Source organism: Cyrtonyx montezumae, unplaced genomic scaffold (assembly GCF_038088225.1).
Source record: "Cyrtonyx montezumae isolate F1298 unplaced genomic scaffold, pur_monq_1.0 scaffold_3, whole genome shotgun sequence".
NCBI classification, from domain to species: domain Eukaryota; kingdom Metazoa; phylum Chordata; class Aves; order Galliformes; family Odontophoridae; genus Cyrtonyx; species Cyrtonyx montezumae.
In genome coordinates, this window is record NW_027072034.1 from 102,318,767 (window position 1) to 102,342,679 (window position 23,913).

A 23,913-nucleotide genomic window follows, 5' to 3' on the forward strand; every position below is an offset into this window, starting at 1 on the left:
TTTATAATGCCTTGCTCTGTGACCATTCAGACAAGAGCATCAAGCAAAGCCGGAGCTCAGAGCCTTGTTCATAATTAAAGTATAAATAAACCTATGAAATAGGAGAGTAGAAAATAGTGGAAGGGAGAGAAAAAGAACAGGAAAAGAAGGAGCTAAGAGTAGCCTGGGTACAAGGCCTGCTAATTAGATTCTATGATCCTTCCTTTCCTGACCCCCATAGGGTTGCTCGAATCTGTGTAGGTAGTTTAATGTCACGGTGAAATCTTGATCTCCAGGGGGCTGCCCTTTCTAAAATAAGCAGAATGGCTTAGGTTGGGAGAGAGGCCATGAGAAACTGATCCAGATCCGATTCGTTGAGAGCACCTAGAACTTTCCTAGCCACTGAAGGCCGCAGTGTTTCTCTGTGATTGTTTGGCCGTTGGCGTTGCAGGGCTTTGCCAGATGTGTGTGTCAGGTTGGTTTCCAACCTGCAGAAAAGGTCTGAATCAAACACTTGATGCTAACCATGCTGATTTATGATTCTTTTCCATTTTTAGAATATTTTACTGTTGTGCTTAAGGCCTTCAAATCGTGCAGCCATTCAGACAACAAATGCGTTGCTTTTCTCATCCATCTGTAGTATTGTGTCCTTACTCTGTCATATTTACTGCCTGGTAGATTACCTACTATATGTTAAGATTTCTTATAAGGTACTAAAAGACTGAATTATATTTGTTCTGATGTCATAACACAGATAAGAGAGAAGAGATGGATTTGGGAGGCATGTGTGATTGAACCAAGTGCTGACTGTTCAGAAAGTTATTTAGGGCTACGTTTCTATTGAAGTATTGGATTCCTAATTGCTGTTATTATCTGTATCGAAATATGACTGTAGGCAAACATGGAAAAGTTACGTGCGTAATAGTGTATGTTCTTTGGAGTTTATCACTGCTGATAGTGACAATTTTGCAATGTGCAGGAAATACAGAACTTTCCGTCTTTAAATAAATGCCAGCAAGCAGCATGGTCTCTCAAGTGTGAGCACAGTGTGAGATGGGGCATACTGAAATGCATTAAGCCTTATTTTCATTTTTATTTCTAACTTTGTGAAGACTTCTTTCATCCCGCTAGAATGTTGCAAGAATATTTTAGAAGCACGATCATGGCGTAAAAGTGGAAAATATTACAAATCCTGCTGAAACTCATTTACTGGTGGGAGCTTGAATGACCAAGTTACTAAGGCCTTTTGTGCGTTTTTTAGTGCAGTTTCTTGAAACACTGAAATGTCTTTCTGTCGTTCCTTAGGATTGGCAGCCTCCATTTGCTTGTGAAGTACAAAGTTTTCGCTTCACTCCACGAATTCAGCGCCTGAATGAACTGGAGGTGAGCCTTTCCACTGTTGATATAGTTTTGTGTTTACACTGAAAGCTGTAGGTCTCCTTCCTTGAGATTTGCATCTTGTCAGGTTTCTGTGTGGGGAGACTTTAGAAACCTGTAGACCGCATCAGTGTTTATACTTGGCAGCGGATAACTCCGTGGCTTTGAAAAAAGTCTGGTTTTTATTTTATTACCCAAAATAACCACAAGAGTCCTTCACGTTCAACTGGAAATGTCTAAGATGAATGCCAAATGCCATGTTGCAAAGTAAGAGTAGCCAGTGTCTGGCCTTCTGAGCTCTGCAGGCCATGATTTATTTATTTTTCTTAAAATATTTACCACTGTTCTGGAGCCTCTGGTTACCTTATAGTCAGCTATCACAATAATGGCTCTCAAGCATTAAAATGAACTGCTTTGTCTTTTATAAGACTAGTTATGGTTGGTTAATTCTACATTTCAAAAATGTATGGGAGCTTTCTTGAAAACTGTGTAAGTAGTATTCTGTCCTGGTTTTTCCTTTTCCCTGCAGTATTTCTCAAAGCCTTCTGCTGTTTCTATACCAAAATGTCATACATCATTTGACTTATAAATGGCTCTCCTTATGGAAAATGATTTTAGTACTCCAAAAATACTCAAGGGAAGAGCTCCTTTTGCATGGTTAAGGCATATAGAAAAGCTGTTTATAACCCCTCCCTGCCGTTTCCCCCCACAGATTTTATTAATTGCTCTAGTGTTTCTCCTTGGTATGCTGACTTTAAGTGAGCATTTTGGTCTGAAAGTGTGAAATTGCTAGGTAAAAGTTTTGACATATGGGATTTGAAATGCAGAGAGCAAAAGCATATACAATTTTACTAAAAATTTTTACTTTCTTTTTACTAAATATTCCCTTTTTTTTAAATCTGAGAGAAATTTTTACATGCTGAGTTGTGCTTTAAAAATATAAACACTATAAAGCTTGTCATATTTTTTGACAGGTCTACAATGTATTGTAATCTTTTGGGGTTGCATGCATTTGTCTTCTCTTATTGATTGCAGGCAATGACAAGAGTGAAGCTGGACTTCTTGGACCAGTTAGCAAAATTTTGGGAACTTCAAGGATCCAATTTAAAAATCCCTGTGGTGGAGAGAAAAATACTGGATCTCTATGGTCTGAGCAAGGTGAGTAAGCAAATATGGCAGTGCTTGGTCAGGCAGAGACTTCGTCTTTCCTTCAAGCTTGAAAAACTAAACAACAGGGAGGACTTGTTTTAGAGCATTAATCTCATTAACATGGCGATTAAATGAGAATGGGGGAAAAAGCAGTGGGAAAAACTTACGTCTAACACAACCTTGCAATTTATGTCTATTGTAGTTACTTAGACTGCCTTTATTTGAATCATATACAGCACATACTAATTGCTTGAACATCCTGACAATTCAAGTTGTCCTCTTTTATGTATGGCTGAACTGGAGAGGTTTGATATTCTCTCTGAGAAGGTAGTGGCTTACTTGCATGCATTTCAGCTCCTCAACTAGCAATTCTGTAATAAATTGTAGTAATTGCTCCCTCCTGTCTCCCGGCAGAGATTTTCCATGTGACGTAGACATGCATCTCTGGGAGTTTATACTGTCAACTTCTGGAATAATTATTTTAATCTGTTTCCAGTACAGGCTGTGCTTAGGACTGGCTAAAATTTTATGCTGCTATAGTAATCTCTGATGCATTGCTTTTTCAAATTTTCACACAAATGAAAAGTTGTACTGGAGTTTGCCACTGGCAAAATGTATGTAATTATAAACCTGTCTGATAAAGAAAGGCTATTAATATAAATAAGTAGATTTGTTTAGCAAGGTGACAAATTGAGATGTGGTAGTACTAACATTTCTCTGCTAAAGCATTAGTTTCCATTCCCCTATCAAGACTTGTTTATCTTTAATATTAACATTTTTACTTACTTTCTCTTAAAGATAGAATCTATTTAGAAGTCATAGTTGTTTCAACTATCTGGAATTGCTGCTAGCATGCAAACAAAAGCTGATAATATCTTCTGGTATTTGTGTTTATTTTTGTGAGTACTGTGCTTTGCTGGGCTTCATGAAACTATCCTACTAGTTCTGGAAATGTCTGGGTCACTGTTAACGAGCTATGTTCTAGTATGCTTCAGATATGGAAGTGTAGGCCAATTTAGTTAACTTTTTCACTTTTGTAGCTGCAGTTCATACAAAGATGACTTCAGCAATCACATCTTCAGGTGTAAAAAGTGAACGGAAGGTTAATTCAGTTTCCTCTCTTTGTACAGTAGTCTCTGTCCCGTTTGAGATTTTCTCAGTTTCTATAACTCTGAAGTCCAGGACTCCCTTCTATGTGGGGTCTGTTAGAATTGGCTTCACTGCTGGCCAGACTTGTGTTTTGCATCAGAGTGCAAGTCTGGTGAGTGCTAACTTTTCCATTTGTTCTGATGGTGGGTTTGTATCCTCTCCAACTTGTCAGAAATCTTAACTGTTGAGTTCCTTCTGTCTGGAACAGTATGCAGCTTGATTTTACTAGGGAAGCTGTAATAATAAATATAATAAGTAGTGAGGTTAAGTGTTTAATTATAGTACTAGTCCTTCAGAAACAAAAATCAAACTCAGGTTTCTGTCATTCTTTAATAGGACCTTTTATCTTAAGATTGCTGTAGTTGATTTATGGTTTATTTGAGGTGGTGAGAGCAGCTCAAAGCCCTTAACCTTTGTTTTTTGTGCATGTGTTTCAGATCGTTGCTGGCAAAGGAGGCTTTGAGGTAGTCACTAAAGAGAAGAAATGGTCTAAAGTGGCAAGTCGGCTTGGCTACCTGCCAGGAAAAGGCACAGGATCATTACTTAAGTCTCATTATGAACGGATCTTATACCCCTATGAGCTATTCCAGTCCGGGGTCAGCCTAATGGTGAGGCACTTCTCTTTCAGGATATGAGGATGGGGTCCAAAACTGCACATAACTGCTTGTTATTGCATGCAAAAGTAGAACATAGATTCTGTGCTTTTAGAAGTTGCAGCAGTCCAGACAGATGTATATCCACCCTAATACTTACTGTGACAGGATAGTAGTAGAAGTTGTAATGTGACCTTGTGTAGAAATTTTGTCACAGCAGTTTTTTATAAGACTGAGACCAGCCCTATTAAGGAAAACAGAATGAGGAAGGGATGCCTTCTACTAGATCAGGCTGCCCAGAGCTCCATCCAGCACTTCTAGGGATGGGGCATCTCAAGGCAGCCTGTTTCAGTACTTCACCACCCTTGTAATGAAGAAATTCTTCCTTATGTCTAATTTAAATCTAGCCTTTTTTTTCTTATTTTGAAACCGTTACCCCTTGTCTTCTCACTGTGTTCCCTAATACAGTCTGCTTATCTTTCTTGTACATCCCCTTTAAGTAAAGCTAAACAACCCTCATGCTGCCTGGATTAATCAATCCCTTGTCCAAATGGCACGTACAGTGCTGTGTGACTTCAGTCATTGGCTTATTTTTTAGTAAAGAGAGTGGTTCACAGACCAGAGAATGATCAGCATTACTTGATCAATCAACCTGGTGTTCTGTTCTGTACTCTGATCTTCTAGGGCATCCAGAAGCCTAACTTGGACCTTAAGGAAAAAGTAGAGGCTGAGGATCTCAGCTCAGATGCCCAGACTTCGCCAAAGCAAGGTTCGAGAATGAATGTCATGCTGAAGAGAACCAGACGTGTCAAATCTCAGGTACCCCAATTTTTTGGTTCTTACAGGGAGCCCTTATTCCTTGCACCAGCAAAGCAATTCTAGGAGTGCTAAGGCATTTGTTTGGCTCTGGAAGCCTGCTCAAAAGTGACATTGCTTAAAATCTGGAGAAGGATGACTCTGAGACTTTGCTTGGGGTAGATACTCTGATAAAATTTTTTTAAAAGCTGCTTTTTGTTTATTTACACATAGTCTGTGTACTTTGGTAGAGAATGTAACTGTAACAACTAAATGGATCAGCTCTAGTGTCTCCCTGCTGACTATTTGGTGGAGCATGAGTGAAAAGTGGATTTACCTTCAGAACAAATTCTTATTGCTTTGTATCATTCTATACTTGCTTTAAACACCATGAAGTTTTGTCAAATGTGGTTAAAATTCTTTTTTTCTGATACATTTTGCTTGTTACTGAGTTTATAAAGGACACTTAATCTCATCTTTGTCTCTGATGTCATGACTGATTCAGACTAAATTGTCCCTTTTAATCTATTCTCTTTACTAACCAGAGCTGACTTGACATTATTTATTGCAGCCGCATAGCAATGCATCAATCACACAAGCAGTCCCTGGCTTTACAATTGTGTTATTAGTGAGGTGTCCAAAAAAAAAAACCTAAGATTGCTGCAGTTCCTGCAGCAGTCATTCATCGTGTGGAATTCTGCTTTGTACCAATCTCGAGGGACAGTTGCCAGTGTGACTTCTTTCCTCCTGCATGGTATAAAAGTGTCACTATGTTATTAAGATCTCGTGGGATTTTTTTCTGGTGCTGTTTTTTGTAGAATAGCTCTTATTTCTCATTGGAAGAGTCACTCTGTGGTTCTCCTGGCACAGCACAGCTGCTTAATTTCATCTAAAGGTACTGTGTTTCTGAAGCAAGAGAGGTGATTTCACTTGAATGATCTGCAAAAAGTTAATGCATATATATTTAAATGCCTTCTAGAAGACCTATACTCACATTATCTTTTACACAATTCAGTTATTAAAATAGCTAAACTGAATTCTTCAATACAGGAAAAACTCAACCTGCCCACGTAGCTGGTGAAGTATTTCTTGGCTGTATTGGAAGCTATGTATAAATCTGTAACTGTGTTTAGAAATAGAAATTTGTCCTCAGGACCTCCAAATGGCAGAAGATCTAGGGAGTGCTAAGAAGTTGTCCCAGATTTCAGCGTGCATTGTTATTATAAACTGCTTGTTTAGTTTGAACTGCTCATCTGGAACTGTACCATAAATTTAGACTTAGAACACAGGTAATAAGCAAATAATGTATAAACAAAATGAAACAAAGAACGAACCAACCTGCTAAATAAATGTCATTCTGCTCTAGCTGCTGTATCTCAGTGATCATATAGTCTGCTGAGTAGTCCAATGCTTGGTTAGTGAGCATGGCTAATTACACTGAACCTATCTGAGGAAATTTTTTTCAGAGTTAGATGCGTTTTTCCAAAATGATCTGCATGTAGTTTCTGCATGTAACTTACCTAAGAATGGGACAGGAATAGGAAATGATGAAGGTAGTAACTGGAGGTTACTAGAGTAAACCAGGATCCTCAGAAGAGGCTGACAGATTTTAGGAAAGCAAGCATTTTAATTTTTAAAGTAAAAAAAAGTGAAGGAAAATAAGGAATGAGAGTTCTCCTTTGTTAAATGACTTTTTTTTTTTCCAAGAAGGAAAATAGTTTGGTTATGTGAAATTCTGCTTAAAAAAATTAAAAAGATGAATTTTCTATTCCTTTCTTCTGAAGAAAGCTATCAAATAAAAACAATAGAGGAGGGTAACTGAAATACTTGTGGGCAGCAATAGAAAAAAAAATAGAATGCATTTGGGTTATGAAAAGAGATAATTCTTAAAATTAGGCTAAATTATTTGTTAGAAAAAAAGTGAGTATCTTCACAAATGATCTTTTAGGATGTATTTTAACTGACAAAAGAATTTATCTAATGAGGTTACATCTGAAAAGTTTCTTGTAAAGTGATGCGGTGCTGGAAGAAAACTGTAATGAAGTGCTGTCTTGTCAAAGGTGATTAATTTGCTTTAATTTGTTAAAATAAAAAGCATATTAACATCTAAACAAATTTCTGAAAAAGTGAAAACAATTATGGGGAATGTCTGCTTTCAGTTTTCTGTTAAAAGCGTGCATGATTTTAGAATAGCAATTAACAAAAAAATTCCATTTTTTAATTTGAAAAAAGTATAGCAACAATTCTGTGAAATGATAGAACTTTGGGAGATGCTGACATACCCAATACACACAAATACTTTAATTCTTGATTGTAACTATTCTCATCGCATTATATCATAGAATGGCTGGAGTTGAAAGGGACCTTAAAGCCCACCCAGTTCCACACCTGCTGTGAGCAGGTCTGCCATCCCCTAGATCAGGCTGCCCAGGGCCCCATCCAGCCTGGCCCTGAGTGCCTTTAGTGATACGAGCTTCTAGTAAATAATCTTCCCTTAAATGAGAAAAACCTTTGAGTTGTACTTTCTGTTGAGAAGGTAAAAAACAAAGATGTTCCTGCATCTTTCAGGAAGAAGAATAGGATTTCAGATTAATTAAGTTTGGTTTTGCTTTTTTTTTTATTTATATAATGAAGCTATCAGATAGCCTTGCAGTACTTTTAAGTTTCATAGAGAAATGTGATTTTTTAAAAATATGTTTTTCTTTCAATATGTAACCTAGTTGTTGTTGTTTGTTTTTTTTGCCTGAGCATGAATACATTATATCCACTTTGTTTTAGTTGAATCCAAATAAATATGAGCACTAGAGTTATGAAAATATATTTAGACAATGATTTTATAGCTTTGTTTACAAATGTAAAAAGAGTTTGTTGCACATTTGTTATTTAATTTACTAAATATGATAGTCAAACTATTTTTCAAGTATTATTGAGAAAATCATCTTAGATCACAATAGTAGGAGGGAAATTGTGGAGATCATTAATAAATGTTACTGAAGTAATGGAAAATTGCCCTGTGAAAATGTAATGTGGGTTGATTCTGTCAACTTGTGTTAGCTGAGAAAATGGAAAAACTTTTAATGAGTTTCAGATGGAAATGGAATGACTGAAATCTCCAGGTTGTGAGCTTTCCTGTTCAGCAAAAAATGTGATGGTGATCCTTGTGTCTTGTTAGCAAAAAGTGAAGAGTTTAGGAGGAAAAAATTCACTAGTTAGGATGCTATATCAGACTGAACTTATACAAATAGTGACATGTCTAAACTAAAATAACAACATCATAGAATTCATTAATATTAGAAATTAGAGTATCAGCTAATGGCTTTGTGAAGTAACAGTTTAGCGTACTGTACACAACTCAGTGAGAGCAGGGACTCCAAATATCACTTAAGAAATTCATGAGTAATAAGAACTAGGAGATTAGATCTTTGAGAGTGTTCTGGCAAGAGGAAAAACAACTGATTTAGTCTGAATAAATGGAAATAATCAGCTTTTAGTTAGAAGTGCTTTTGAATATCCTATTTTTAATCACTTTCCCTAAGAGTTTATTTATTTAGTTAGTTGTGGCATTGTTTGTTTGGTTTTTTTCTTATTGAATAGAAAGTGAATGTACATCTTCCCAAGGGAATTTATATCTATCAGGGTGTAATTCAGTGGATAACAGATGAAATATCCTTAGTAATTATGTGAAGATAACCACTTTAGAATTAGATACCTGCCTTCTAAATTGATGCACTTGCAGAGTTCACTTAAGATCAGCAAGTTTCAGGATGAACACCTACCTGTTTCCTTTCTTCTGAGGAGCTGACCTGGGGTGTTCTGGGAGAGTGAAATGTAAACAAGTGCTGATGAGAGTTGGAGCAGAAGTATTGTTAGTTTATGCTGATCTGGTCTTACTTTTATTCTTAGGTGGAGGCAGGAGAAATGAGTAGAAATACTGAACTAAAGAAGCTGCAGATCTTTGGAGCTGGACCCAAGATGATGGGTCTGTCATTGGGAGCAAAGGATAAAGAAGGTAATGAAATCTTAGGTTTATTGCTTTGTAAACAAGGCTGTTAAGTCTTTCTACATGTCTCTGAGGGCAACATTTAAGAAGCAGGTGAAGTGTTATAACTTTAAATAGAAAGTAAATATTATAGATTTTGATTCATGAGAGATTTTCAGGGTGCTTCATGTAACTTGGCATATTTTCAACTTTTTATGTACTATATTGTAACCATAACAATTAAGCAGCTGTTGCATGAACTGAGTGGCTAGAAGGAAAAACAGGACTTTTTCAGAATTGTAAAAAAAAAAACCTTGTCCTACTTGCTAAGTGCACAAATTATAAGCATGATTCACCCCATTTTATGAGGCAATTGGGGTGACCTGTGATGATATACAGAATACACTTTCCTAATTCCTCTTTGTTTTAAACTCATTGGGTACAGCAAGACGTTTTATCTTTTGCTGGATGGCCAGGTAGCTTGTGATATTAAAGACAGGTTACCAAAGTGGACCTCTTTGTTGGTTTTGCAACTTGCATCTATCTTCACGTGTTACTAATAACACTTAACTTTATTCTCCTTAAAGATGAGGTGACACGAAGACGCAAGGGGAACAGATCAGAAGCATTTGGAATGCAGATGAGGCAGCGCAAAGGAACGCTTTCTGTCAACTTTGTAAGTTTGATTATCTTGCTGTGGTTTCTGATAAGAAATTCATTGATTCTCTAGGGTACTTTTTTTTTCCCAAAACAAACCCCCCCCCCAGCCCCAACTCTCGGCCTCTCCTTGTAGTAGAGGTGTTCCATCCCTGGGACCATTTTTGTGGCCCTCCTCTAGACACTCTCCAGCAGGTCTGTGTCTCTGTACTGGGGACTCCATGCCTGGACTCAGTACTCCAGGTAGGGCCTCAGTAGTGCTGAGCGGGGGGCAGGATCACCTCCCTTGCCCTGCTGACCATGTTTCTTTTGATGCAGCTCAGGATACATTTAGCTTTCTGGGCTGTGAAGGGCACGTTTCTGGCTCATGCCCAGCTTGCCATCCATACCCCCAGGTTCTTTTTGTCAGGGCTGTTTTCTATGCTTACATTCCTCCAGCCTATACTGATAGTGGGGGCTGACATGACCCAGGTGAAGAGCAACTCCAAGGGGAGAAGTGAAATGTTTAGTGTTCTGATATTTGACAATGGAGAAGCAGTGTATCATTGTTCTTACATTGTCATGGCCTGTGACTTCTCACTTTTGAAATATCATAATTTAGCCTGTATGTACAGCAGTGAAAGAAGATGTGTACTTCTAATATTTCAAGCAGTAGGCTCTGAACTACAAATTCAGCTGTTCTTTTTTTCTTAGCCTGAGAACACTGTGAAAAATTAACTTTAAATTAAACCATGGAAGGTCAAGGCAACCAAAAATCTCAGTAATTATGTGAAAATGGATACTGGAGAAAGAAGTTGGACACTTCAAAAAAGAGAAAAGCAACAAAAAAACCCAAACCAACCAACCAACCAAACAAAAAAAAAAAAAAACAGATCATTGTGTCACTGTAGTAAAGTTAGAATTTGTAACTTGAATTTTTTTGTGTTTTTACCAAGTATTCAGTATTCCTAGGTTGAGTATTGTGACCATTTTGTTTAAGGATGCTTTCATTAAAAAATATAAAAACAGTCTGTTTTTCTGTCTAAAACTGAAAATGAGAATGCTATCTTGGATCCATATTCATATAAATGCAATTTTGTGAAATCTGTGACTTAGTACTATTTGTTTCCATACTATTTTCAATGCTTTGAGTTTAAGCAGTTTAAGTGTGCAGGTAATACAGTAGCCTTATGTAACTTCTATCTGAAAAATACTATGCTGCAATATTGTTTATACTTTTTCCTGATTCATTTTTGGTTTTGTAAGATGCTGTGAAATAATACATACCATTTTATCACGTCCCCCCAGATATATATCATAACGGTCCTACCATGTTTTAATTGTGTGGGTAGGTGGCTTATTTGTGGTTATGATGTAATAGCAGATCTGCATTTTGTGAGTATGTTTTTCAGTGCAGTCTTTGTATTTGACAAATCATCTCTTAGGCTGACAAAAAAAAGCATATATTCATATGAATATGGAGAGAAGAAGGTATTCTCATCAGTAGATAACTGGCAACTATCAGAGTAGCCTTGTGTTATAATTGCCATTTTAATAGCTTTTAGTTTTGGGAAGAGAACCCGCAGTTGTTGGTTCAGGCAACCTTTCTCCCTTATACTCTTGCAGTGAACTAATTAGTTTGGTGACTGGTTTTAGATCTGCCATATTGTTAGGTTTTTTTTTGTGTGTTTAAAAAGAAGAAATACTTCTGGGTTTTTTAATATAACTGCAATATTTAAAAAGATTGTTTCTTAAGATAGTTTCTGAGCAATCTTCCCCTTGAGAAGAATACTGTTGCGTAGCTAGGAAGTTGCATATATTGGCTAGGCTGACATAACAAAGATGGGGTTGATTTCAAGTATTTAAGTTGTGTGAATTTTTTTTTCTTGTGACAATCTAACAGTAAAAAACCCACCCAAACAAACATGAAAAAAAAGCCCAAATCAAACCCACCATTTCTGGTGGGTTTTTAGTTCTGTGAAGGAAATATGCAGCACCCAAGTTCCTCAGTGACTGAAGGTCAGAATTTAGAACAAGTAATACACAGAAGACATTTTTTTTAGATGTGATACAATAGTTGACATTTTTTTATTTAGATTACATTACAGATCTTCAGTGGTGTATTAAATGTTTATATTAAAAGTCTTTTGGACAGTACAAGATGCAGTAGCAAAGAAGATTTGAAACCTGATGGTGTCTGTGAGATGCCTTTCCCAGTCTATGTTGTTCTTGTTGGGAGGTGATCTTAGACCTCTGCAACATTTTTTTCTGTTGTGTTTGGTTTAATACTTTTCTTCTATCATCTGGAATTTGTGTCCTTAATTTTTGAGAAAATGAGAAAGGAAACCAAATTCTTTATGTACAGTTTCCTCCCCTTCTGCTTGGAATTTGATTGAAATACATAGTCTTGGATTTTTTTTGTGTCATTCTTTCTTGTCCATTATAAGCATAATCACTGCATTGTTGCAAATGATTAAAATGTTTCTGAAACATTTCTTGAAGATATTCTTCAGTCACGCACAACCTGTAGAGACTTTGAGTTGTATTCAGTTATCAAAGCTCAGGAAGAGAGAGAGTGTGAAATCCTAAAAACTTTGTTCTCCTCTATTACCTTGAAATAATTTAGGTGAGATGCTTCTTTGAGTTATCTGGATAATTATTACCCAACTGAATGGAATAGTTGTTTCCAGAAGTAATTTCCAGTTACTTTCCCTACCCCAACAGTAGCACAATTGATTGTTAGCATTGCTTCTGAACAATAGGAGGAGTTTGCTTTCATGTTTACACTGAGTTTTAGGATTACATCCTTTCTTTGTTATTTAAAGGAAGGCAGGTTCTGGATGAGGAAGCTTGTTACAACTTATAATAACTTCTTTTCCTTTATTCTCCACAGGTTGATTTGTATGTTTGCTTATTCTGTGGCAGAGGAAATAATGAAGACAAACTACTGCTGTGTGATGGATGTGATGACAGCTATCACACTTTCTGCTTGATTCCTCCTTTACCTGATGTACCTAAAGGTGACTGGAGGTGTCCAAAGTGTGTTGCAGAGGTACAGTTGAAGAAGTACTCAATCTTTGTATGTATGGTTATGCTCAGGAAAAGAACAGAAGAGCTGCAGTTAGCTCTCATTGCTGTTCCATCTGACTAGGAGATGTAGTTTTGTTTGGGATTTTGTCAAGATATGGGCTGTGAAACTCCAGCTGTTGTCAGCTGATGAGAGCCTGGGCATAACATTTATTTAAGACATAGCCATGTAAAAGTTAAAATTCAGGCCTCTGTATGGCCTTCACTTTGAGTTGAAACTCAGACTAATGAGCATGAAGCAGGAAATCAGGTGAGAATTAAGGTTGCAGTAGGAGTTTGAACAACACGGTAAGACACTTCCTAACCAAGAAAGTAATCAAACCATGTAATTTGTGCACAACAGGGAGCTGTCATTATTGAGAAGTCATTATGACATTGTTCAGAATAGCTTTTGGCAGAAAGTGAAAGAATAAATTTGAGAAGTTCTGGTTTAGAGTAAGAGGAACTGCTGAGACTTAGAAGTGGAAACTAGTTTGAATTTAATTGCTCAAAAAATAGGAGCAACTGTATTCAATGAGATGAGTGATCAACAGCTTAAATGTAGAAAGCATAATTTGTTTGGCTTGATACATCTCTTGAGAAAAATTTGCAAGCTCAGGGAAATCAGTAGATTTAGAATTTGGATTGCAAAAGCTTGCCTCTTCTAAATCTGAAATTTTGTAACTGTCCTTAACTCTAAAAAAAAAAAAAAAAACCCATAAATTTTTTTTTTTCAAAAAGGAGTAGTAACCTGCTCATGTGATAGTTAGCTTGTTAAACCTTCTTTTAATAGAGAACAATAAAGGAGCGTTTGAAAAATAGAGGAATCTGATATGGAGGTAATGTAGAGAGTATACTGCCTCTTTTAAGTGTCTTAAGAATGTGTAAAATCACAAAAAGTTTCAGTAGTAGTTGCACTGTTACTGAGGTGTCTTAGCTTTGCTTAGTAGCAGTACTACTAGTAATCGAAGCAGGGATACATTGTTCCAAAGGGAAAAATCACACTCGGGATTGGTGAAGTTGGAGGGCCAAATCAATTGTTGCTAGCTTGTGATACAGCAAGTACTTGAAAAATATAATTTGTAGTGGAAATGCTGTCACAGTTTGAAGCAGTGATTGAGCACCTGGTGGGAAGGCAGGGACAACCCAGGAGAGCTCAGGTGCATGCAGTGCACTTGAGTGACCAGAAGGGGTGGAACCAGGACCCATCCCTTCTCAGACCTCATTTAAGGGTTGGCAGTGGAGGCGAGGTATCTCATCTGGAGATCCGTGCCTACTTGCTGGCCTTACAGGCCTTCCAAATGTGAGCAGCTTCTTTTCATTATTTCTGTGCTGTTGCTGTTGTGTCTGAGCCAATCCTCACTTGCTGTGGCCTGGGACCTTGTTACTCTTCTGTCATTGTTATGCTTTCTATTGTGTTACACCATGAATGCATTGGAAGTAAGAGAGGGGGGAAAAAGAAAGAGCATAAGTGTGTGTATACATGTGTATATACATCATAGAGACGTTTGAAATTATTAGTAGTGCTTATTGTCTCAGTTTTAACTTCAAAAGTTAATTGTTCACAGTTGGCTGATGTAATGTTAACACCAGAGTGCCAGAACAGAAGCTAGGAAGGACAGAGTAATGACACTTTATTTGCATTGAGGTTAGCATTTTCTGACAGTGTTTATAGACATAGATTTTTCTTTTGCCTGCTGTATTTAAGAGCTGCTTTGATAAATGTTGGTAATAGTCTAAGGATAGTACCTCTTGAAGAGAAGGGAACTACTGTTCTCTCACGCTCCTTTTTGGAGCGTTATCATTATGACACTAAACAGCTGACTGCTATGTTTTATGGTGTGTTTATACTCAAATATATCTTATATGTGTTAAACATTGTTTCAGCCCCTTTGTCTGAAGGGACTGAAAAAGACATTGTAGAAACAATTTGGGACAGCAGCAGGAATATGAACTGGTCTTTTTGGACTCTTGAGATTATTATAGATAGAACAATGGAAGACTTGAAGGTTTTGTTAGAGGGGATGTGTGCTATTAGCTATTATTGGTCAGCTACTTTGAAATAAATGCTTTGTTGTTTTAATTTCCTTTTTCGTCTTTCCTCCTATATGCTTATGCTACATCAACACAACATATAATTGGTTGATTTGACTGAAACACTAACAGGATTTGTTCCTGTGCAGTTATTCTGCAGGTATTTGAATCTAACGTGTCTGAGAAATGCCTTTAAGGCTAAATTTTTCTTTTCTCTTACTGTGCTACTGACAGGAGTAGATGGTGGTACTTTGCTTGTACAGGAAGCAGATGTGCAGTACTTGGATTTGCTCTGTTAGATTAACTTCCAAACAATTAATTCTGTTCTGTTTCCATTATGGTAGGACTTCCTCAGCTGAGAAAAGCACTCAAAACTGATAGCTTATTGTGTTTGGTAAGGACTCAGATGGTCAACTGTTTTGTTTCTTTAATTTTGCCAGAAGCATGGCTGTGTGTCATAATCTGCTGTAGGGAACAATATTGTTATGTTCTATCTTTTAGGAATGCAACAAACCCCGTGAGGCCTTTGGATTTGAACAAGCTGTCAGGGAATATACTCTCCAGAGCTTTGGTGAAATGGCTGATAACTTCAAGTCTGATTATTTCAACATGCCAGTCCATGTGAGTTCAACTTTTTTTTGTCATTCCTTGTAGGGGAAGAAGAAAGAGGTTTCAGCTGATCCTGGGTTTTTGCGGAGGCATGTTAGGTTTCTATAAAGAGGCACAATAAACTTCAAATGTGTAAACAAATGATACAACTTCCAGGCATCTGATCTCCCTTCAACTTCATTTCGCTCTTTTCCTATTGTCAATAGACAGCTGTATTGCTTGTGAAGACTGTACTCCATTTCAGTTTTTTCCCTTTTTGATTATGTGAACCAGGTATGGAGCTGTGCTTGTGTGGCAGTGGGATCGTTCTGTTGTCCATTTTGTAGCTTATATCATGATTCAGTTTGAGTTGATCAGAGATCATGCTATTTTTTTCCCCCTTTTTTTTTTTTTGCTGGCTATCAGCAAACTGAGTCTGTCTGATAATGTTTTTCCCCCTACATTTCTGCAGCATTTTTAAAACTGCTGTGTCTCTGCTGGCACACCTTTGTGATTCCACTGTCCTATAGAATGCACAAAACACCAGGTTTCTTCTCTCAGAGTTCTTGGGTAATTTATGGACATTGTTGTCAAAGCTTCCAGCTTCTGAGATCTGTTTTACTTCACGTCCTTGGGACACAGATAAAGAAATAAAGCTTATTTTACAAGCAAACTTTAGTAAATGCATGTAAGTAAGAGTTCTAATTAGATATATGGAGATTACACTCTTGAACACACTTATTTATCTGTTTCCTCCGTGTTCAAATATTTTCGCTGTTGTTCTCTAAAATAGTTTGGACTGTGCATGCTCTTCATTCTTTTTGCTGCTTGGCTTCTGCTGAATGTCTCCTCCCTGTATAGCTGTCAAGAATTGTTTAAGCTGTACTCCTGGTAATCTCATCTTCTTTTGTTCATTCTATCCCTCATGGTGTTGCATTCTATTTCTGTTACATTGCAGCCATTACTAAGGAAAACAAACCAAACTGTATGACAGTGAAGAGATGAAATGAGAGAGAGTAGCTTTGAAATTTGTAGATACAGCAGAGATTAGTAACAGTATATATTTTGAATGGTAGTTTTCAGGTTGGATCTTATCTGTGCATACCCTAACAACATCTTGCTTTCAGATGGTTCCCACTGAGCTCGTAGAGAAAGAGTTCTGGAGATTGGTGAGCAGCATAGAGGAAGATGTTATTGTAGAATATGGAGCTGATATATCATCCAAGGACTTTGGAAGTGGCTTTCCAGTGAAAGATGGCCGACGAAAGCTGATGCCAGAGGAGGAGGTGAGTAACAGAATATGTAAGCTGACCCCATTCTTTGCTCTGCATAAGATTTCGCAATAAGAATTTAAGTCTGAAATCATGCAGATTTTTTCATGAAGATATTAAGAACTGCACACATTTAATGTTCCTTTTGAGCCCAGGACATTAATCTGACAGTGTGCATTCTTTTTCCAGATCTTTGTTACTGATAGCTGAGCAGTTTGTAATGATTGAAGTTACACCTGTTTTGTATCACTAAGTAGCAAAGATGCAAATTGTTAGAGTATATCCAAGTATAAGGAAACATCTGATAAGATTTTTCTTTCTTGTTTTTGGGATTTAACTACTGAAACATAATTCTTACCTCCTTAGGAGGTTCATAATAGATAAAACAGACTAATCAGATTCAGCTTGTCTCTCTGACAGTGCATGGAAAATCAGATAAAGAAAATCTGTTGAGAGGTATTGCCTACTTTCCCTCAGACCTTATTGTAGAGTGTCCATTTTCTGGCTGCTAATGTGTTTAAATTCGGACAAAAGGATGTGATGATATGGTTATACAGGCCCAGAATGATTCATACCAATCCATGGAAAATGTTATTTTGCTCACTATTGTCTTCCACCTATGTCTGCACCTTCCTTCTTGCATTTTTTGTCATGGTGGTGCAGAGACTGTCTATCTGCTTGGTGAGTGAGATCTCAACAAGATGTATTTGTATGAAAGTTAGTAATTAAAAAAAACCATAACTTTCTAGCTAGATCATCTGTCTCACTATGATGTCTTTGTGTCACTGCAAAGGAAACAAAGTAGTGGTAATCTGAATTTTTCCTTTTTTTTCTTTTTGTACAAACTGGGTGAAGGACAGGATGAATTTCATAACTAGTGGTGCTGACTTCTGTGAAGTAAATGTAGGAATTTATTCTGTCAAGATAACGTACAGTGGGGTAAAACAAATCTCTCAAAAGCTGAAATAATAATAATAATATGAGGTTTCCTGTGGTGTTTGCAGTCATTGTATCTAGTTTTATGACAGACTTCTATCTTTTATTCTCTTGCTGATGTTACTGGTATTTTTTCCTTGGCAGTGACTAAAAAGTTCAAGCATTTCCTAGTTTAGGTGATTTCGTTTTGCAGAATACTGTGCACTGTCTGCAATAGGAATGGATAAGCTGATTTTTTTAGTACTTTACTTTTCTAGAGTTGTTGTCTTTGTGGTTTCTGATGTATTCAGAATTCTCTCCTTCTCTTTTTGCAGGATTATGCACTTTCTGGTTGGAATTTGAATAACATGCCAATTCTAGAACAGTCAGTCCTTGCTCACATTAATGCAGATATCTCTGGCATGAAGGTACCTTGGCTGTATGTGGGGATGTGCTTCTCCTCATTTTGCTGGCATATCGAAGACCACTGGAGCTATTCCATCAACTACCTGCATTGGTATGGGCTCTCCTTTGCACATCTGTGTAGTGCACATAAGTAGTCCGTATACTTACCTGAACTTTATTAAAGGAGAATACAGATAATGAAAAATACCAACACTGTTAAAGCACTAACTGAATATTCTTGTGTTGCAATCTAGTATTACTGTAAAATCGTGCTTTAGAGAGGCTCATGTCTTTTCTGACAAGCTTTTTAATTTGAATTACAGTTCATTGGTGTGGAATGTGCTTTGTCTTTTAAAGTTGGTAAGCCCCTTCTGGAAATGAGGGCTGCTGGCTTCTGCAGGCATCAGAGCTGAAAGTTCACAAGCAGAGCTATGTATACACCGAGTACTCCTACTTAAGAGAAATTTGAAAGTAATTCTGACTTCCAGAACATTCCTAATTGTGTTCTGGTGTTCATTTCTTTGAGAAGAATGGCAGATTAATTCCTTGCACTGCAGTCAGTCTTCATAACAGGAGGCTGTGGGAAGCACTCCTTCAGAATGGGAAGCTTGTTATACATCTGATAAGGATGAATCTAGTAGCCTTTAGATTGACTGCGCGTTTCTGGAGAACTGTTTGCTAATAGGACCTGCCCTACAGGCTGCAGGGGAAGATTTCATTTGTTTAGAGTTCAGTTATTGTCCCCAGCAGCCTATTAACTGGGTTAGCATGTGAATGGCTTGTGTCAGCTGGTGAATTCCAGCAGCCCAGCCACAAACGGTATTTCCTGGGGCTTGCAAATTCTGTCTTTCCAGCAGGTGTCACTAAAGCCTGTAGGAATCACAGAAAGTACTGCATTATTCCTTACTAATTTTTGGGATGGTTATTGATAAGATTATTAATATAGTTACATAGCAAGCGATATGTAAATAGATTCAGATATTTGAGCAGACTATTACTTTTACTTTAAAAAAAAAATACAAACCTCTGTACTATAGATTCTAGATCATTACAGCTCGCTTAAGACAGCACTCGAAAAACTAGAATAATCCCAAGTTATTCTCTGTCATCAGTCCTGTTTGTCAGTTTCTTCCCTCGTACTTAAATAGTTCATGGATTTAGGTATTTTCTATCTTCAGAATCCAGTTGGATTGGATGGTTGGACTGGATAACCTTATAGGTCTTTTCCAGCCTTGCTGATTCTATGGTTCTATGACTAGTGGTTTTCTGTAACTGGTTATGTGTATTAGAAGGTTTGATTATACTTGATCACATAGACATTTTATTATTTTCCCTTCTGCTTATGCGGTATAATATGCCTTTGGTTTCAGACAGAAGATTTCTTTGAGGCTGATTGAGAGAGTGGATGAGTACCACAGTTCATTTCTATTGAAGATGTTCTGTGTCTACACAAAAATATTTGGGTTATGCTTCTAGTGCCACTGTTCACATACCTTGCAGTTGGGTGCCATCATTTATTTTTATGTGTTTTTGTTAGGGGAGAGCCAAAGACGTGGTATGGTGTGCCCTCTCATGCAGCAGAGCAACTGGAGGACGTGATGAAGGAGTTGGCTCCTGAGCTGTTTGAATCCCAGCCTGATCTCCTGCATCAATTGGTCACTATCATGAACCCCAATGTACTGATGGAACATGGTGTACCAGTGAGTAGCACATGAGCGTTTTATCCACTCAGTTTCATTTTGTGTAAGAGTAGTTTGATGTAACTGAGGAATTTTTGTGGTGGGCATCTACATCTCCAGTTCATTTGTTATGAGGTAGCATTTAAGTTTATTATTTTAATCCTTTTCTAGCCTCACCATGAAATTCAATTATTTTGCATCAGAAGAGGATGTGCCAAACTTCTTACTTAAAATATCTTACAGAATAAATGTACATTGTGCCACAGTTCATTTTTAATGGAAAAAAACACCGTATTTGTCTGTGAATTAGTTTTAATGTCTTTTGACAGTCAAACACTGAAGTAAAGCTGAAATTCCTATAAAACAAACTGTTTTGACCAAATGTTACTGACAGCAGACCTGCCACTGTCTCTTGCTTTTTGTGTTAGGATAAATTGCTTCTCTGGCAAAGCAAATCATAAACTGTTTCTAGAAGCTGTTACAGCTAATGATGTAGCAGATTAAATAATGATAGTAAATGGTCCTTTTTTGGAATTCATGAAGAGAACTTTAGACTACTGGATTAGATATCTAGCTTTTACATTTTTGTATTAATGCTATAAACAGGATTTATTTTAAGAAGACAGAATCAAGCCTTACCACTTAACTATGTTGGCTGTGGTGTTCTACAGGTAATGCAAATATGTCCTCTGCTGCAAGTTTTTCAGTACTTTTTTTGTTCCCTTTTTCTTCACTTTTATTAGGTGTACAGAACCAATCAGTGTGCTGGCGAGTTTGTCGTGACCTTTCCTCGTGCCTATCACTCCGGATTTAACCAGGGATACAACTTTGCTGAAGCTGTGAACTTCTGCACTGCTGACTGGGTCTGCTCTTTTGTATACGTTTTCTATGTCTCCTCTAAGTGACCTTTGCAAGGAGAATGTTAGTCGTTTCTTATCTGACAAGTAGTCTTTTATGCTGCAGTGTGTTTTACGCTTGTAGATCCTGGAACAATTGTGAGACTGATGTTAATTTCCATTGCAGATGATTTTGGTGTCCACACAATTTTAAACAACTTTGAAATGAAGCTCTTGCATGTGGACTTCCTTTTCAGATACTGATCTTGCAGTTCTTCAGCTTGTTTTTTCTCTAATGCATCTTCCTGGATTTCATACAGATTATTGTCCTGTTTTGAAAAGCTGTTGTCTTTTGCATCTTCGAGATAGGCATATAACTCTCATTTGTACTCCTTTTATGTCAGTTCATTGCATCTTTTAATTGCATTAGTCCATATTCTAATAGCCATGGCACATCAGAATGTAGCTTATGTGGATTTTTCAGTAAGTTGTTAAAAGTGTGTCATGTCACTCTTCAGAGTTTATAGTTGAAAGACAGATAAAACCATAGATGAGATTCTATCTCCATCTTCTGTTTTGATAGATTGAAATGCAAGTTCTAGTAGTTAAACAGATACATTTATTCATTTGTCAGATAAATTGTCTATGGAATTGTCTGTTTTTTTTTCTTCTATGCTCATGATATAATCTGTGCATAGCTGCTGGGAAAACTCCTGATCTGACACTAAACAGAATATAAACCAGAAGTGCATAGCAGATTTATCTACTAATACCTTTTTTTTTTCTTTGTGCTTTAGAAGGCACAAAATAAGTGATACTAGCTTTGGTTAACTTTAGACCAAACATAGTTATTTCTAGATGGCAGTGCATTTTGCCTCTATCTCATAAGATATTTTTGTTCAAGTCTGTATTTCCCAGATTTTGTGAAGGACAGTGGGTGGTGAGAGATTCTCAACGTTCTGTCCCAAAATGATCAATGATGTTGATTTTTTTTTTTGTAGCTTCCAATTGGACGTCAGTGTGTGAGTCACTACCGAAGGCTTGGACGTCATTGTGTTTTCTCCCATGAAGAATTGATCTTCAAGATGGCTGCTGATCCAGAGTGCTTGGATGTTGGACTGGCTGCCATGGTCTGCAAGGAAATGACACTAATGATAGAGGAAGAAACGCGCTTAAGGGAAACTGTTGTACAGATGGTAAGTAATGAAAACAACTCTTTTACTTTGCTCTTTTCCTCTCTGCTTTGTGTGGACTAGTGTTTTTAACAGGTGTCTATTTTTTTTAAGGGAGTACTGATGTCTGAAGAAGAGGTGTTTGAATTGGTTCCGGATGATGAACGTCAGTGCACAGCTTGCAGAACAACGTGCTTCTTGTCAGCACTTACATGTTCTTGTAATCCCGAGCGCTTGGTTTGCCTATACCACCCATCTGATTTATGTCCATGTCCCATGCAGAACAAGTGTTTAAGGTACGCTAGCAGTTGGCCTTTTTTCCTTTCCAGATCAGTAGTGTACTGGAGATTGATGGCCACATGTAACATTTGTCCACTCTTTTCCTGTGTTTAAGGAGTCCTTTTAACCTCTTTGCTTGATTCTTGAGTTCAAGGCAGAGAATATTTTGTGTATTCTGTCCTGACCTTATTTTAGCTGGGAAAACTCAACAATAAGCAATACCCTAGGTATTGTGTAAGCATTAATACTCTTGCCTTCTTTTCCTTTCATATTTCCAGGTACAGGTATCCGCTAGAAGACCTTCCTTCTTTGCTGTATGGAGTGAAAGTTAGAGCACAATCTTACGACACTTGGGTCAGTAGAGTTACAGAAGCTCTGTCTGCCAACCTCAACCACAAGAAAGGTTAGATTTCTGTTCTTCATTTACAGGAGTTGAAAGACAGCCTACTTTTTTTTTTCTATGTTCTGATTTAATGAGAGAAAATACTGTGTCGTTTAGAGGAAAAAAAAGTTAGAAACTCATCACTGTGCATTTGAAATTAAAGTAGCCTGTTGGAACCTTGATTAAGGGTTTTGGAAGCACTCTGAAATGTCTTCTGTTTCTAGATTCAAACTGTATGCTGTTATTACAGATGTGATTGAGTTGAGAGTGATGTTGGAAGATGCTGAAGACAGGAAATATCCAGAAAATGATCTCTTCCGTAAGCTTAGAGATGCTGTGAAAGAAGCAGAGACCTGTGCTTCGGTAGCACAGCTGCTTCTGAGCAAAAAGCAAAAACACAGGTAGGACAGATTTTCTTTTTTCTACAGTTTTTATGTCCTTTTACTTGATTGGACCTGAAAATGTAAGAACTGAGTTTTCACTGCCGACCTGATTACTTTTAGTGTTTGCCTTTAGTGCTGTGACTCACTGGGAGACTTTGGAGACATACAGTGATATGAGTACTTGTACAAGTACACCTCAAGTACTGTGTTCAGTTTTAGGCCCCTCACTGCAAGAAAGACATTGAAGCCCTGGAGTCCAGAGTAGGGCAGCGAAGCTGGTGGGGAGTGTGAAGCACAGGTCTTATGAGGGAATAGCTGAGGGAGCTGGGATTGTTCATTCTGGAGAAGAGGAGGCTCAGGGGAGACCTTATTCTCTACAATTACCTGGAAGGAAATTGTGGTGAGGTGGGGGTTGGCCTCTTCTCTCCTGTAACTAATGATAGAATGAGAGGGAATGTCTTCAAGTTAACACCAGGGGAGATTCAGACTGGATGTTAGGAAATACTTCTCTGAAAGAGTGCTCAGGCACTGGAATGAGCTGCCCAGGGAGGTGGTGGAATCACCAGCCCCGGAAGAATTCAAGGAATGTTTAAATGTTCTGTTGAGGAACATGATTTAGTGAGAACTATTGGTAACAGGTGGATGGTTGGACTGGATGATCTTGTAGGTCTTTTCCAACCTTGGTGATTCTGTGGTACAAAGGTCCAAAAAGCAGACTTGAAATGCATTAAGCATACTGTTTTCAGCTGACTTATGTACTGAAATGTGAAATCCTCTGAAAAAATCATTTCATCACTGATTTGGCATTTGTTTGAGTGTAAGAGGAGTTATTGGAAAAGACAGCTGGAGGAAAAATGTAAGTAAAAGAAAGTAAATTGTGACATGAATGTTTATATTTTAGGCAGCGTGGCTAAGTATATAGCTTAAATAAAAAATGAGTTTATAAAACTGCTTTAGGAAGGAAAATCTGTTTAAAGATTGTACTGCAAAGCCAAGTGCATAAAAACTGGGAAACACCACTTATGGATGGTGAGGCAAGCTTAGTTATATCTTCTGGTACAGCATTTCTCAAAAATGTTCATGATTTTTGCCAGCTGCTTAAAGTAAATTGTAGAATGCTTTGTGATACTGGTGGAATTACTGGAAGATGAAGAGGGAAGTGTCTTGCCACCTATGACTAGGAGGTTAGGATCATGGGGAGCAAATCAGTGCTGAGAACAAAAATTGAATCCACAGTTGAAGCCAG

At 37.5% G+C, this 23,913-nt stretch overlaps 1 protein-coding gene across 2 annotated transcripts in view; it reads left to right on the top strand.

Annotated features, from left to right (window-relative positions):
* Nucleotides 1-23,913, top strand: part of KDM5A (lysine demethylase 5A) — a 49,044-nt gene that overhangs the window by 812 nt on the left and 24,319 nt on the right. For both annotated transcript variants that reach the window (XM_065742549.1, XM_065742550.1), the window contains exons 2-17: nt 1,285-1,362; nt 2,392-2,514; nt 4,092-4,262; nt 4,932-5,066; nt 8,946-9,051; nt 9,609-9,697; nt 12,551-12,709; nt 15,259-15,378; nt 16,473-16,631; nt 17,867-18,048; nt 19,474-19,636; nt 20,359-20,478; nt 21,453-21,647; nt 21,738-21,919; nt 22,181-22,305; nt 22,535-22,685. In XM_065742549.1, coding sequence (XP_065598621.1) covers nt 1,285-1,362; nt 2,392-2,514; nt 4,092-4,262; nt 4,932-5,066; nt 8,946-9,051; nt 9,609-9,697; nt 12,551-12,709; nt 15,259-15,378; nt 16,473-16,631; nt 17,867-18,048; nt 19,474-19,636; nt 20,359-20,478; nt 21,453-21,647; nt 21,738-21,919; nt 22,181-22,305; nt 22,535-22,685 — 2,258 coding nt within the window. The remainder of the gene's footprint in view (nt 1-1,284; nt 1,363-2,391; nt 2,515-4,091; nt 4,263-4,931; nt 5,067-8,945; nt 9,052-9,608; nt 9,698-12,550; nt 12,710-15,258; nt 15,379-16,472; nt 16,632-17,866; nt 18,049-19,473; nt 19,637-20,358; nt 20,479-21,452; nt 21,648-21,737; nt 21,920-22,180; nt 22,306-22,534; nt 22,686-23,913) is intronic.